This window comes from Bemisia tabaci, chromosome 4, assembly GCF_918797505.1.
Source record: "Bemisia tabaci chromosome 4, PGI_BMITA_v3".
In the NCBI taxonomy this organism is placed as follows: Eukaryota; Metazoa; Arthropoda; class Insecta; order Hemiptera; family Aleyrodidae; genus Bemisia; species Bemisia tabaci.
The window spans coordinates 53,819,890-53,834,025 of NC_092796.1; the positions used below are offsets into that span (position 1 = coordinate 53,819,890).

The window sequence follows — 14,136 nt, forward strand, 5'->3', positions numbered from 1 at the left end:
TTTTCAGTGTTAAGAGAGAACGAGATTTATATTACGGTTAATCAGTTACAAACCAAAAAAATTTTGCGAAACATTTTGCAATTTTTTAAAATTTTGATGATTTCTCCCAAGAATTAAGCTTTAGAACTCCACCCATCTTTTGTGTGTATACTGCACCGTTAATCTGACTTAGATTTTGAGTCAGATTATTTGTCTCATATTAGTTTGTTAATTACCACTTCAACGCTCTCTAGTATCTGTCGCGTGGATATTGATCTGGAGGTTTTCACTGATTCGAATGGACAATTTCTTTCTATATAATAAGGAAAGTCTCATCTTCGTTGCCCTAGTAAGATGGCTCCTTATTTTTATTCAGACGTCTTTTTCGACGGGATCTCGCTGTTGTTTTTTCCTCTCTTTTTTGATCGCGTAACAAGGGAAAATTCCTCCTTTCGGAAAATTCCGATCCGAGACCCCTAACGAGTCATTTTTTCATCGGATCCGCCAAGAGCTAGCGTTTCAGTAACGCGAGCCCCGTTGCTGAAAATGTAGCAAGCAGTAACAAGACGTGAATGATCGATTATCGATATCCTCCCATTTGAAGCTATGGTAAAGAATCGATTATCAAGGTGTTCGCTGCGGAAACCCTATTTATCGATCCTATTCCATAGGTTTGAACGGCAGATCAATCGATATATCGCAAAGCACGCCACGCCACTGGTTGCGAGCAGGCGAAAGCTGGGGCGACCCTCCTCGAGCTGAGACGATTTAGAAGACGCGGCGAGAACCACTCGGAGGAACGATAAAAATAAATAAAACCTCTTGACAGTTTTTGAAATAATTGGTAAGCAGCAGAGTGCGGGATAAGGTTACTAATAAATTTCGAAACAGCGGAACGGCGGAAAGAGCAGGAAAAATATATCGAGACACCGGAGAGGAGCGAAAATAATCCAACTCGGAAAAAGACGGGAAAGCGGAATGGAAAATCAATCGAGGAACAAGATCCTCGTGGGAGGAACGGAACATGAGGTGGGATGTGGAACGAGTGGATGTGGAACTGTGGACGCGGACCGAGGGGTGAGGAGTCCGTTCCTTGTCGACCATTCAGTTCTAAGGAAAAACGCCGTATGAGCCTTTAGATGTCGCCAAATTTTCCGGAATGAAGTACGACTTTCTCTGAAACGTGTTAATATTTTTACTCCAGTTTTTCAGGGAATTCTGTTCGCAATTCGGTCTGAAGCGTCGGCAATTTTTAAAATAAAATATTCCTAACTTTACTCGGAATTGGATGTTTTATCCTGGGAAATTTGGCTACGTTTGAACGTTCCCACGCCTTTTTTCCGCAGCACGGACTTGCAGGAACTGCTACATTTCTCAAGGGTGAAAGGCGGCAAGTTATCGAGTGAAAGGTCAGCTTTATCAAGGTCTTGCTGCTTGACCACGGGTGGTCTCATCTAGTTTTTTTTTCGCAGCCTCCATATTTTAAAAACCTCTTTTCAGCAGCCTTCAAATTTACATCGTGACTGGAACGGTCGTTTGGTCGCGAAAGTTTAGCGTCCCTCGTTCAGTCGTTTCAAACTTTCCAGTTGAAGAATTTCGGAGAACTATTTCCCGAGACAGGGTGTCTATCGTCAGTGAAAACCGGAAAATATCAGGAAATCTCGTCTGAAGTGTCAGGAAAAATCAGGAAATTCCAAAATTAAATTGGAGTAGACACCCGGGGAGAGGAAATATATGTGCATTGGGAAAAAAAACCGCATTTGAACTAGAGTTCAGACTCCTAATAACATCGACAAGAAAAAATACTTTTGATTCAATCAGATTTAAGCTTAAATCAAGAACCAAGCCTCTTAATTTGAGCGGATTTCCTTTTGATTTAAGCTTAAACCTGATTGAATCAAAGAGTCTTTTTTCTTGTCAATGTTTTCAAGAGTCTGGACTCGAGATCCAATGTGTTTTTTTTCCAGTGTGCGTCCCTGTTATTTTAGAAATTTTCGAGGAGAAGGTTGCTATTCTCTCCGAATGGGATCTTTAGTCAGTCCGGGACCAAAATTTTCTTAACATCTGAATCGGGAGGAAGGACGTGGCGAGTAAAATATCGGTGGAGCACCCACGCAGAGCGTCGATGACGGGTTAATTTATGGGGCGGTGATAAAAGGACGCTGGCAATGCGCCGCTCCGCACCGCGCCGCGCGGGCACAGATAAGGGATATAAGCGGTGCATCCTGTGCACTTGTGAACTTCAACCGTCTTTGTCCTCTCGGCGGCTGTGCTGTTGTGCATATCGTGCCGAGTTCACACCTTCCCAGACTTCGCCTCCCCTCGTTGTTGCCGTTCGAACGCGTTTGAATCTGAATTGAAAGGTCCAATGCTTGAGCGTATCGAATGAATTTTGTGTGATTTTGAGAAACACATGTTTCAAAATCAGAAAATGTCGTGAGGTCTCAAAACCAAGGACCGGGGAAACCGGGACTCATCAGGGAACACTGGAAAGAAAACACATTGGATCTAGAGTCCAGACTCTTAAAAACATCGACAAGAAAAAATACTCTTGATTCAATCAGATTTAAGCTTAAATCAAGAACCAAGCCTCTTAATTTGAGCGGATTTCCTTTTGATTTAAGCTTAAATCTGATTGAATCAAGAGTCCTTTATCTTGTCAATGTTTTCAAGAGTCTGGACTCTAGATCCTATGTGTTTTTTTCCCAGTGTATCGAATGAATTTTCTGTGATTTTGAGAAAAACATGTTTCAAAATCAGAAAATGTCGTGAGGTCTCAAAACCAAGGACCGGGGAAACCGGGATTCATCAGGGAATGGAAAATCGCAGGGATAATTCCGGATAAATCAAGAAATCTGTTCCATCAATGGCTCATCTGTGATAAGGTAACTGATGGCGCATACTTCGTTTCCAAACTGAGCCAGATATTGTAGTTCCTAATTGCAGAATGTAGTTCCATGCTTCCGAGCCTCAGGACGTGTGTAAGGCTTAAAACCGAAGAACGTTTGTGACAGACCCAGCCAGAGGGACTCTAGTAGGATTGTAGTTCCTATGGTCGCAAAATGTAGTTCAATTCTTCCAGCCTTCAGGACGTGAACAAAGCTTAAAACCAAAGAAGGTGCGTTCAGCAGACCCAGCCATGTTTTCCGGAGCGTTTTCCGTAGAGGGATTCTCGGAGGATGGCGTCAAATCCCCAGGGCAATCATCTAAATTTTGCAACGTTGTGGCCGAGATTCGCGTTTCCACGCGGCGCGGCGTGGCGGATCATAAATAAAACTGCGAGCGAACCAGATGGCGTTGCGAGATTGCGAAAATGTCATCGGTGAGTCGGACGCGGCGCGGAAAACCCAGGACCGGGGGTCCCAACAAGCAAACTGCATTAGTTCCCGCGAGCCGCGAGGTTGTCAGATTTCCCTGAGGCCAATCACAATTTCAGGAGTGGTTTTTTTTTGTATTTTTAGGATGGCTACCAGCAGGAAAAACTTCATCGAAAGAAATGTGTGAAATCTCATCGAAAGATCAGGATGTAGTATCTTTGGGAACTATAGGAATGATACTTTCTTCTGGCAACTTTTCTGATTTCAAACGAATCAAGGAACGAAAATATGAACGATTGCTTCGGGTGCTACGCCCGGAACACGGACGGTATATCGACGGCGTAAGTTCGCACTCACATATCTCGTTTGCGATGTCTGGAAATCTCCGCCACTATGTTATTTTTTTTTAAAAGAGAACAAATTGACTTCATTCCTTGAAGTTTTTGCAGTTTCCTTCGCACAGAGAAGAAAAATCACGGCAGTTAAAGAATTGCCGTTGAGCAGTTTTCCGTTTAAAAAATAAAGTATGATAGGGAGTCTGTGACGCCGCAAACCGAGTCATGCGATTGCCGACTTACACCGTCGATATGTTTATACAGCCCGTAAGCGCGGCTTCCACCGTCGGAGTTTTTTTTTTTTCAATGTATTTATTTTTTGGTTTTTTTTTTGACAAATGGGAACGTGAAAAACGGTGACTTGTGACTTGCTTCGGAGCTCCTTGGGGATCGCGGAGGAAAGCGGGAAGGCAACGGGGACGGCGGAGGGGGGGGGGGGGGGGCTCTGGATAGGGAGCTGGCGGCTGCAATGCGTCTTCCTTATCTGACAGGACGCCGGGGCCGGGCCGGGATGCACCTGCTCGAGAGTCGAGAGTCGTCGGCCATGTTTTTGCATGCGAATTTGGACGGACGACAAGGCCAAGGATTAGGTGCCCAGATCGCCTTCCTTTCCTGCCTCCTGCCTCTCGCACGGCCATGGAAATGGAATGCGCACCCTGGGAGAGGGTCAACGCTCTCGCCGTTGCAAGGAACGAGCTTGACCTTTGCCGAATCGGCAAAATCCCAGATTCCGGTCTCGCCTTCGTCTCAAAAAAGTCTGGGATAGAGATGAGGGAAATTCGAAATTTTCACTTAACTTGCAACCTTGAAAGCGGATGATGTTGTCCGTTTCGAAATTGCATTCAGGTGTTTCTGCTTCCTAGATTGAATGAAATGAGTCGGTCAAATCCCAGATTCGGCAAAGAATAGCTGGTTGCGCTCGTCACGGAACAAGTCTGGAATAAAGTCGGGGAAATTAGAAATTTTTTTAAACTTGGAACCCTGAAAGCGATTTATTTTGTCCACTTCGAAATGGCATACACTGGGGAAAAAAACACATTGGATTTAGAGTCCAGACTCTTGAAAGCATCGACAAGAAAAAATACTCTTGATTCAATCGGATTTTTTCTTAAATCAAGAAGCAAGCCTCTTAATTTGAGCGGATTTCCTTTCGATTTAAGCAAAAATCTGATTGAATCAAGAGTATTTTTTCTTGTCAATGTTTTCAAGAGTCTGAACTCTAGATCCAATGTGTTTTTTCCCCCAGTGTACAGTAAATTCTTCTCCTTAGATTAAATGAATAATGAGTCGGCGAAAGCCCAGGTTCGGCGAAGAAAAGGCCGGTAGCGATGCTTGTCGCAAAAAAAGTTTAGCATGAAGTCAGGGAAATTAGAAATTTTATTGAACTTGGAACCCTGAAAGCTACTTATGCTGTCCACTTATCCAAAAAATGTAGCTTCGGTAGACACCCTTACCCTGGGCTCGGGCTAACTTAAAACTTTACTGAACTTGCAACCGTGAAAGCGATTGACGTTGTCCACTGCAAAATTGCATACAGTATTGTTTCTTCTTCCTCCATTCAATGAATAATGTAATATGTACATGTAGAGCGACCCGTGCTAAAATGTGCATCTCGGATCGATTAATCCAGGGTATGGGAGAACCCATGGCATCAATCACGTCGATAGATGACGTCAATGACTTTCTTCTTCTAAGGGTCTTATCTCCGTTAACGTTGACCGTAGAAAAGGCTTTTCTTTACCGATCCTAATATTTTTTGCGAATTATATTGCGACCATCAAGATATGTTTCTGTTAACCAATGGGTCAGTTGCGCTGGTCTTAGAATCGTGTTTTGATGCTGGATTCTTGCAGATCAACTCATAATAATTAGATCTGTCTTAACTGCAACTTTCTACGCTGAATATAAACCGAGACATCGCGCCTTGAAAAACTCGATTTATGACGTTATTCACCGCGGTAGTACATAATACCATGTTATGCATCACCGCGGTGAATAACGTCAAAAACGCGAATTTTCAAGGGCGATATCTCGGTTAATATTCAACGTAGAAAGTTGCAGTTTGGACAGATCTTATTATTTTTAGCTAATCTACAAGAATCAAGCACCAAAACACGATTGTGTGATCAGCGCAACTGACCCATTGACGCTTTGAACAGCTCCTCGGAAGAAAAGGTGCAAAAGCTCTTAACATTGCTCCAATTCTTCAGTTACGGCGAGATATCTTTATAGTCCTAATTATATTTATTCGTTCTTCAATGCTAGAACGCCTCCACACCCCTAGAATACTGTAAAAAAATAAAATAATTAAGTTAATAAGAATAAGGCTCGTTAACTGTTGTGTTATTAGACCGAACGAGTCTTTAATTTTGTTTTTCCTAACCTACTAGATTTCGTCTCACCAAGGACGAAAAAATGATACGTAAACATTATTAGCTTTATGTTCGTCCCAGACTAATGTAATGTTAGTTTTTTTTATACAGAGCGATTCTCTTCACTTCACGCGACGCTGAAACGTGACAGCAAGTGAACAAGAGAGGCCCGCATACGGGGAATGAAAACACTCTCTCGGCCGCGGAGGTAATTTTCGGTAACTTGGTCATTAAGTATAATAAAGTAATAAACCGACCTAATTTCGTCCGCTATTATTCAAACATTCCTCTCCTTTTTTTCATCCTCCTCCCATGCAAACGAAGAGACAAGAGAAATAATCCAGACATTCTGGGTCATCCATTCTGAAAGCTTAATCTGCGCCTGGCGAAGATTCGAAGGTATATAACGGGTGCCATTGTCTGCATATTGCTCCACTGTTCGAAGTTGAGAATCCTCATTATGCTGCGCTTTGTACGACTTTTTTTCCTATTCGTCTTCAATTTTTGGCCCGAGGGTTGTACTCGTTTCGAGAGAGGCGTCCGCGGGAATTATCAACGGTACCGTTGTGCAGTTTGTATTCAAAAAATGAAAAAAAAAATCTGTGCTAATTCTGATCGTGATTATGATCAGAATGATTTATTTTTTATGATTTTCCCTCCTCCTATTTTGCCGTTTTCTCCCACCTATGCAAAGTTTTAGTTTAATTATAATTTGCCAAACAATCAAACTTGAAACATTTAGGTAGTCAGTCGAAGTAATATCACGTCTTATTATCTTTTAACTTGATATTTCACCTTAGAAGTTATTGCAATTTTAAATATTTCAGCCAGCTGACTGCTTCGCGGTCCAACCCTTATACAGTCTTATGATTATTAAATATACAGGGTGATCCATAAGTCCTGGTACTAGGCATCACATGGTGTAAAACTTTTTTCAATATATTGAGATAGAGACTCGAAATTTTGAGATTGCTCCTTTTCAGTAAATTTGAGGTAGAGACTCGAAATTTTGAGATTGCTCCTGGTTCAAAGGCAGTGGCGTGGCGTGGCGTGCTTTGTGATGTATATCGATTGATCTGACATTTTAACCCATGAAATAGGGTCGGTAAACTGGTTGTTCATAACGAACACCCCAATAATCGATTCTTTACCATAGCTTCAAATGGGGAAATATCGATAGTTGATCATTCGCGCCTTTCCTTGGTGCGGGACTGAAATCGCACACGGAGAAAAAAACTTCGTGCGTAGGACCCGAAGTTGAGGTCATATGGATCTCTGAAGTTTTCGGATCACGTATCTAAAAACTTGAGGTCCAGCTGCCGAAGTTCGGGTCAGACATCTGAAGTACTTCGATATATACCGAAGGGTTCGGGTCACACATCTGAAGTACTCCGGTATATACCGAAGAGCCTCGATGTCTGACCCGAACTTCGGCAGCTGGACCTCAAGTTTTTAGATACGTGATCCGAAAACTTCAGAGATCCATACGACCTCAACTTCGGGTCCCACGCACGAAGTTTTTTTCTCCGTGCAGGACCTAACCGATGCAACGCGAAACTCGCGGAAATGGTGAAAATGAGAGGAGAAGGACGGCAACGCCGGGCGGGATCTTCCCCCGGAGAAGCGGAGACGATCGGAAAAGGGCACCCAAGTTGCGGCGGGACGAGCAATTCTGGCGCTCACATAACTCGCCGGCGCGGCGACCACTCCCAGGCAAGCAATTACTCCTATCGATCGGGTATCATCGCTGCTTTATGGGCCATATGGGTACTTTTAACAGATGCTCCGCCCGCCGCCGCCGCCGGAAAACGAAGGAAAAAAAGCGCCCGCTCCGACACATTTTTCGGACGGATCCACCCCGGGCCCCGTACGTGGGGTTAATACTCGTTCGACTCCCGAATAGACTGCAGTGCGATCCGCCGCCGACGGAATATCAAGTGGATCCCGTTGCCACCGCCGCGCTCCCGGGTGCGCGCGTACACCGGGGCGCGCAACGGCGGAGCCGCGATCTGACACCCGGACGGGCGCTACGTGAGGCCCCTACCGATAGGAAAAGAGTTACCTGCCGGATGCGCGCCCGACGAGAGTTATGGAAATGCCCGGACCCGGACGCCGGCCTTGGGGTGGGGGTGGGAACTGCTGACGCCCGGCCCGAAGGGGACCCGAGGGGGTCGTTATCGCGGGGACCCGGACCCACCAATCCAACTTTACGGCCTTTTTTTTTCCTCCGCTACCGGCGCGCGACCCGCCGCGGCTCGTGGAGCGGGTTCCTCCTCCGCCGTGCTAAGGAAGAACGCCGTATGAACTTTTGAGGGTTGCCAAAAAAATGTGAAATTTCAGTTTAATCTGTTTAAAAGAAATTGTTTTTCCTCAAAAACTGAAAAAAAGCACATAAGTTAAGTTAATAATTTAATTTTGGGATTTTGACCTTTAGAATCTTAAAGTATGCAATTTTAGACGATTTTTCGTCCAAACCGGGACTCAATATCTTGTTTTGTTCGAAAGATATCGAGGGTCACAGGTTTTGACTTCCACCCCCCGTAGCGCCCCCCAAAATTTTTTGGGGGTCTGAAAATTTGGGGAAAGAAGCGCTCCAGTGTTAGTAACTGATAGACGAAGTTTGAATAAGTTTTAGTGGGGGGGCGAAAAATGTCGTTTTTGCATACGGCTCTTTCCCTCGAGAAAATGTTTATTTTTTAAGGAAAGCCATGGATATTTTTCTTTGGGATTTTCAGGAGCTTTAGATGAAATTGCTAACAAAATTATCAGAAAAATCGGAAGAATAATATTTTTAAGTTAACCGGGAAATTCGTGCTTTTTCGAAGGAAATTTGGCAACGCCTGAAGGTTCATACGGTGTTTTTCCGTAGCGCGGCAGTCTTGCACGATGGATGACCGGCGACGGTCCGCTTTTACCGTTCCTTCGACTTGACTCTTGATTGTTCCGGCCGAAAGTTTCGGAGATTGGGAGAGAACTTTCCGGCGGGGTGGAGTCGAAAGAGGGTAGCGCTGGGACGCCACTTTTCTGTTCCCGGAATGTTATAACGCCGTAAGATTGTAAGAGTTTGCCGGCCTCTCGTGATTGCCCAGCAGCGAGAGTGTGTCAATATTAAAACAAACAAAAAACAACAACAACAATGTGTTCAGTTTAAATTGATCAGTTGCGCTGGTCTTAGAATCGTGTTTTTATGCTTGATTCTTGTAGATTTGCAACTTTTGATTGAGCCAAGCTCATTTTTTTTTCAGTGCATATTTCTTGACTCCTTGAATTTTTTGTATAGGTTTTCAATTCTATCATGGATTTTGGATTTTTCATTAATTTTTCTTGTTTATTTTGTCTGTTGCAGGTAAATCTTGTTGTTATTTCCTTAAATTGCTTTGGTCAAGACGTCAAAGCCGTAAGTGTAAAATATTTTATTTCTCCGTCTTAATGTTTCACGGACCGTGCAATCACGACATGAAAAGCCTCAGATGAGGCGAGAAAAGAATCCAGAGAAAGAATCCGAGAGCTTCTAAAATGAAACGCGTGTATTCCAAATACGGAAGTGGACCTGGACATTCTTCAGGATTATGTCTTGACACTTGCTACTCAACTATCTAGATCCCCCTACCAGCGCGAATCCGTGAATATTTTTATCGGACCTCACTTTCAGAATATCTCGGGACGTCATATCTCCTTCTCGAATTTTTTGAACATGAGGTCCCTTTCACAGATCCGGTCAGAAACAAGATGAACTTTTCTCGTAAATAAATTCATTTTCCTTTTCCTGGCCGTACAATCCGTTTGCAACAACCTCTTGTATTGTAGGAGTTTCCTGAACGAGGGAACGTGACTCCATTCCAAATTGCAAAATTGGGAAAAAAAAATCAATTTTTTCCCGAGGTTATACATGCACAAGTTTTTTTTGAAAATTTTTATGATTTCTGCGTGAGATGGGAAGAAAATACAGCGAAATTTTCTATCAGAATTTCCCCAAATTTCCCCCACTGGAAAAAAACACATTAGATCTAGAGTCCAGACTCTTAAAAACATCGACAAGAAAAAATACTCTTGATTCAATTAGAATCTAGCTTAAATCAAGAACCAAGCCTCTCATTTAAGCGGATTTCGTTTTGATTCAAGCAAAAATCAACTTGAATCAAGAGTATTTCTTCTTGTCAATGTTTTCTAGAGTCTGGACTCTAGATGCAATGTGGTTTCTTTCCAGTGCTTGTAAAAATGCATTCTGCGCGTGGAAATTCGGCAACCTTGAAATATTGATACGTTTTTTTGCGAGGTAAACGGCGAGTTGTCCCGAAGCAGAAATAGTAGATCGCTGAACACCCGGACTCGCTCATTTAGTGTCAGATTCCGTATGACCATTCATGACGTCACGCGTTCGCGCGCCGTTGTCAGATGGTACGCCCTCTTGCTGCGGGTATCCCTCAGGACGTTGTTTTCAGACGCGAAAGCTCCGGAGCTTTGACGGGAGGATTTGGCGAGGAGCAACGAGTGAAATCTGCCGGCGGCCCGCGCGTTACGCCCGAATCAATTTGCTCCACACTTGAGCGGAGTTGCCGGCCGAAACGTGAACATTTGCTCTCATTCAATGTGTTCTATGGGAAAATGAACCGAATTAAAAGTTTTCCTCGAGGAACGGCAACCCTGGACTCCATCACCGCGCCGCCAGCGCCCCAAGGTCAAGTTGCGCCTTCCCGCGTCGTGGACGTTCCACCTTTGCCAGTTTTCCGCCCTCGAGCAGGAAAAGTTTCCTTCAGATCATTCCATCTAAGTTTCTTCTTAAAATTTCACGTACAATTCAATGAAATTTTATAAGGTTTCACGAAGAAAGGGTATCAACATGGGCCGATTTTGGCCTTACCCTCCCTGAATTTCCTCAACTGAACGATTTTTCGCTCATTGTAGGTCCGCATTTTACGGAATGCATCATGATTTGGTTATTTTCCGTCTCTTTTCGGGGTCTTTATTAGGCTACACATGGGTCTGAAGGCCAATTTTGGCGAAAAATGCGGATTTTGCGGCATATGACCCGCGAAGTCTGCATTTTTTGCCGGAATCAGCATTCAGGCCCATGTCTAGATCAGTATTAGACCCGAAAGAGACCGAAATTGCACTGTCAAAAATCGAGGAGTGAAATTTGAGTGCCGGAGTCTACATAGCGCCCAAAAACCCCGAGTGATATGGATGCTAAGTGTAATCAGCACTGTAAAAGCGCATGACACTCCGCCAAAAGAATTGATTTTGCTCCGTACTACCGTATTTCCGCGTAAGGGCGAACCGAAGAACATATTACGTAAGTTACGTAAGCTTGGTTTTTTTTTCCTCGTGGGGTCTGCTGAAAACGAGAGGGAATGTAAGCTAGAGCAACGGACCTTTCTCGGTGAGAGAAGAAACCGATGACCTTGGTCCTTGATCGTGCAACGCTCCGAAATAAGGAGCTTGCGTGCCATCGAGTCGGAAATGATGAGTTCTGATGAAAGAATTGTCGTGGGAGGGAACAGAGCCGAGGAGGATGGGCAACTTTTATTGAAGCGTGAGATACCGGACAGCCAGTCTGCCGTCCTCAGGAAAAACGCCGTATGAGCCTTCAAGCGTCGCCAAATTTCCTTCGATAAAACACGAATTTCCTGGTAAACTAATGAATATATTTCTTCCAATTTTTCAGATAATTTTGATTGCAATTTCACCTAAAGTTTATGAAAATATCAAGGAAAAATATTCAGCTATCTCCTCAAAAATGAGGTTTTTATCTTAGGAGATTGTGCAACTCTCAAATGTTCATACGGCGTTTTTCCTTAGCACGGCAGCAGTGGAGACCAAGCTGAATTTCCTCGTAACAACCGAGGAAAGAATCTTGCGTGACCGGCATCGATCGCTTCAAAATCCAGTAATTAACCTTTAGACTTCGTTATTTTATCGTCGTTTCTCTAATATTTTCAAGTTGAGTGAAATTTTAACGAATGTTTACCGGAAAATCCACGCTCCGAATAGCATTCTTGTCGGATTCGTGCAGTATTCGCAGGGGTAGGGATCAGTGGCGTGGCGTGAATTGCGATGTATCGATTGTTATGCCATTTAAACCTATGGTAAAGAATCGATTATTAAGGTGTTTGCTGCAAACATCCTGTTTATCGATCCTTTTCCATAGGTCTAAATGGCATAACAATCGATTTATCGCAAAGCACGCAACGCCACTGGTAGGGATATTCGGGAAAAAAGCGGTGTTCAACCCTTTGTCGTTTCTCATAGTCGAAGCAGCGAATCTGAATTTTAACGTTTCCAACGTTCAGCCATTTTTCTACTGATCAAATGCAACAATCAGCCTAAATTTAGACGAACATTGCTCAGTCTCAGTCATCATTTTTGAATTCTAAGCATAACAATCATACTTTCCATCTTGTTTCTTTACTTCTGAATTTTTACATTTTTTTATTCAACACAAATAATAACAGACCGCCATTTGCCGCTGCTTGCTAATTATCTCCGATATATCTATCACTTGCAACTTTTATTTCTAAAAAAAAATCATTCTTCAAAGTCGGAATATGTTATTTATTTTTTTTTTCATCAATTAAATCTGCGCATATAATTTTTAAATGTCGTTTCGGTGTTACTTAAAGATTTAAAGGATGATTTTTCGTCAAAACATTCCCTCGTGATAAATCTTTCGACTGATCTTTCGGTCTTCCCTATGATAGCTCACTGGAAAAAAAGAACACATTGGATTCAGGTTCCAGACTCTTGAAAACATTGACAAGAAGAAAAATTCTTGATTCAATCAGATTTAAGCTTAAATCAAAAGAAAATCCGCTCAAATTAAGATGCTTGGTTCTTGATCTAAGCAAACATAGGATTGAATCAAGAGTATTTTTTCTTGTCGATATTTTTAAGAGACTGGACTCTAGATCCATTGTTTTTTCATCTCATTTCAATTTAACACTATACGTCCATCGCACTCCAAATGCAATGCGTCAGATCCCGAAGATTCTCTTCCATTACTATCGGTGCCCCGTGGAGCGTCTGTGGCTACGGTCGCGTTCGTCTGTCTCTGTACGGACTTTATGTCGTTATTACTTCAGCCGTCCATTGTCATCAAAGAAACAATGTAGACTGTGTAATGTTCTCTCTGGCCACTGGGATGTTCTGGTGAACGATAGATAACCTAATTATTTCTGTTAACTCCCGGTGCATTGGTCGATGGCGGCCGGCCGTAGTTCTCAAGTTGTGGCCGCTGCGTGAACTCTCTCACGAAACCCGAGGCGAGCATTAATCACCACGTTCAATCCATTAGTGACGGATTCTTGTCCAGACGCAATTAATCCGCTGTTGCCTTTTTGCAGCCACGAAAACTCAATCACTTCTGCAAACAATGCACCCGCCGCACAATGGATCGCGTCAATAGAAGAGATCGGACGGAATCTGGAAAATTTAAACGCTTATAACTCCGTTTATATGAAACTCTGAGGTTTTAAAAGTGGTTCCATTGGTTTCTTCGTGAAATTTTCTTCTAGAAGCACCCCTTAAAATTTAAAATGGGACGAATCAAACGTAAAAATTTGTAGTTTTAGTTAAAAATGTCTTGTCCGACCTCTCTGATTGGCTCGAATCCACTGTGCGCCGCCTCGCCCCATCTTCTGTTGGCTTTCCGAGCGGGTATTTTGCAGCCGTGAACTGACCTTGCCGTTTTAAATCGCGTTTGCTGAATTCTAGATGGTTCCATCTTCGTTTGCTCTTCTTATTGGCGCTTTTCATGACCACCTCTCGTTTAGAACGAAGTAGCTGTGCTGCCCTGCCAAGTAAAAACGCCTAATGAACCCTCTGCGGTTGCCAAATTTCATTTGATAAAACACTAATTTCCTGGTAAACTTATGAAGATTTTCCTTCCAATTTTTCAGATAATTTTGTTCGCAATTTCACCTGAAGTTCCTGAAAATTTCAAGACAAAATATTCAAAACGTTCCGCAAAAATAAACATTTTAGCGAAGGAAATTTGGCAACTCTCGAATGTTCATACGGCGTTTTTCCTTAGCATGGCAGCATAGGCCACTATTTTTTTTTTAATTTTAAAGAAGTTGTCAAAAGGATCATTTTAGGTAAGGCGTCCAAAATCGGGCACTATCCAACTTCGCTTGT

General features: G+C 43.1%; 1 protein-coding gene across 15 annotated transcripts in view; it reads left to right on the forward strand.

Moving 5' to 3' along the window:
• The window catches only part of mbl (splicing regulator muscleblind), a 302,565-nt gene that overhangs the window by 111,284 nt on the left and 177,145 nt on the right, over positions 1-14,136 (forward strand). The window contains exon 3 of one of the 15 annotated variants that reach the window (XM_072300065.1): positions 9,350-9,803. The exons of the other annotated variants lie outside the window; for them this stretch is intronic. Within the exon in view, the coding sequence (XP_072156166.1) occupies positions 9,350-9,433 (84 nt within the window). The 3' untranslated portion in view covers positions 9,434-9,803. Of the gene's footprint in view, positions 1-9,349; positions 9,804-14,136 lie in introns of those variants that run through there. 15 annotated transcript variants of the gene reach the window in all.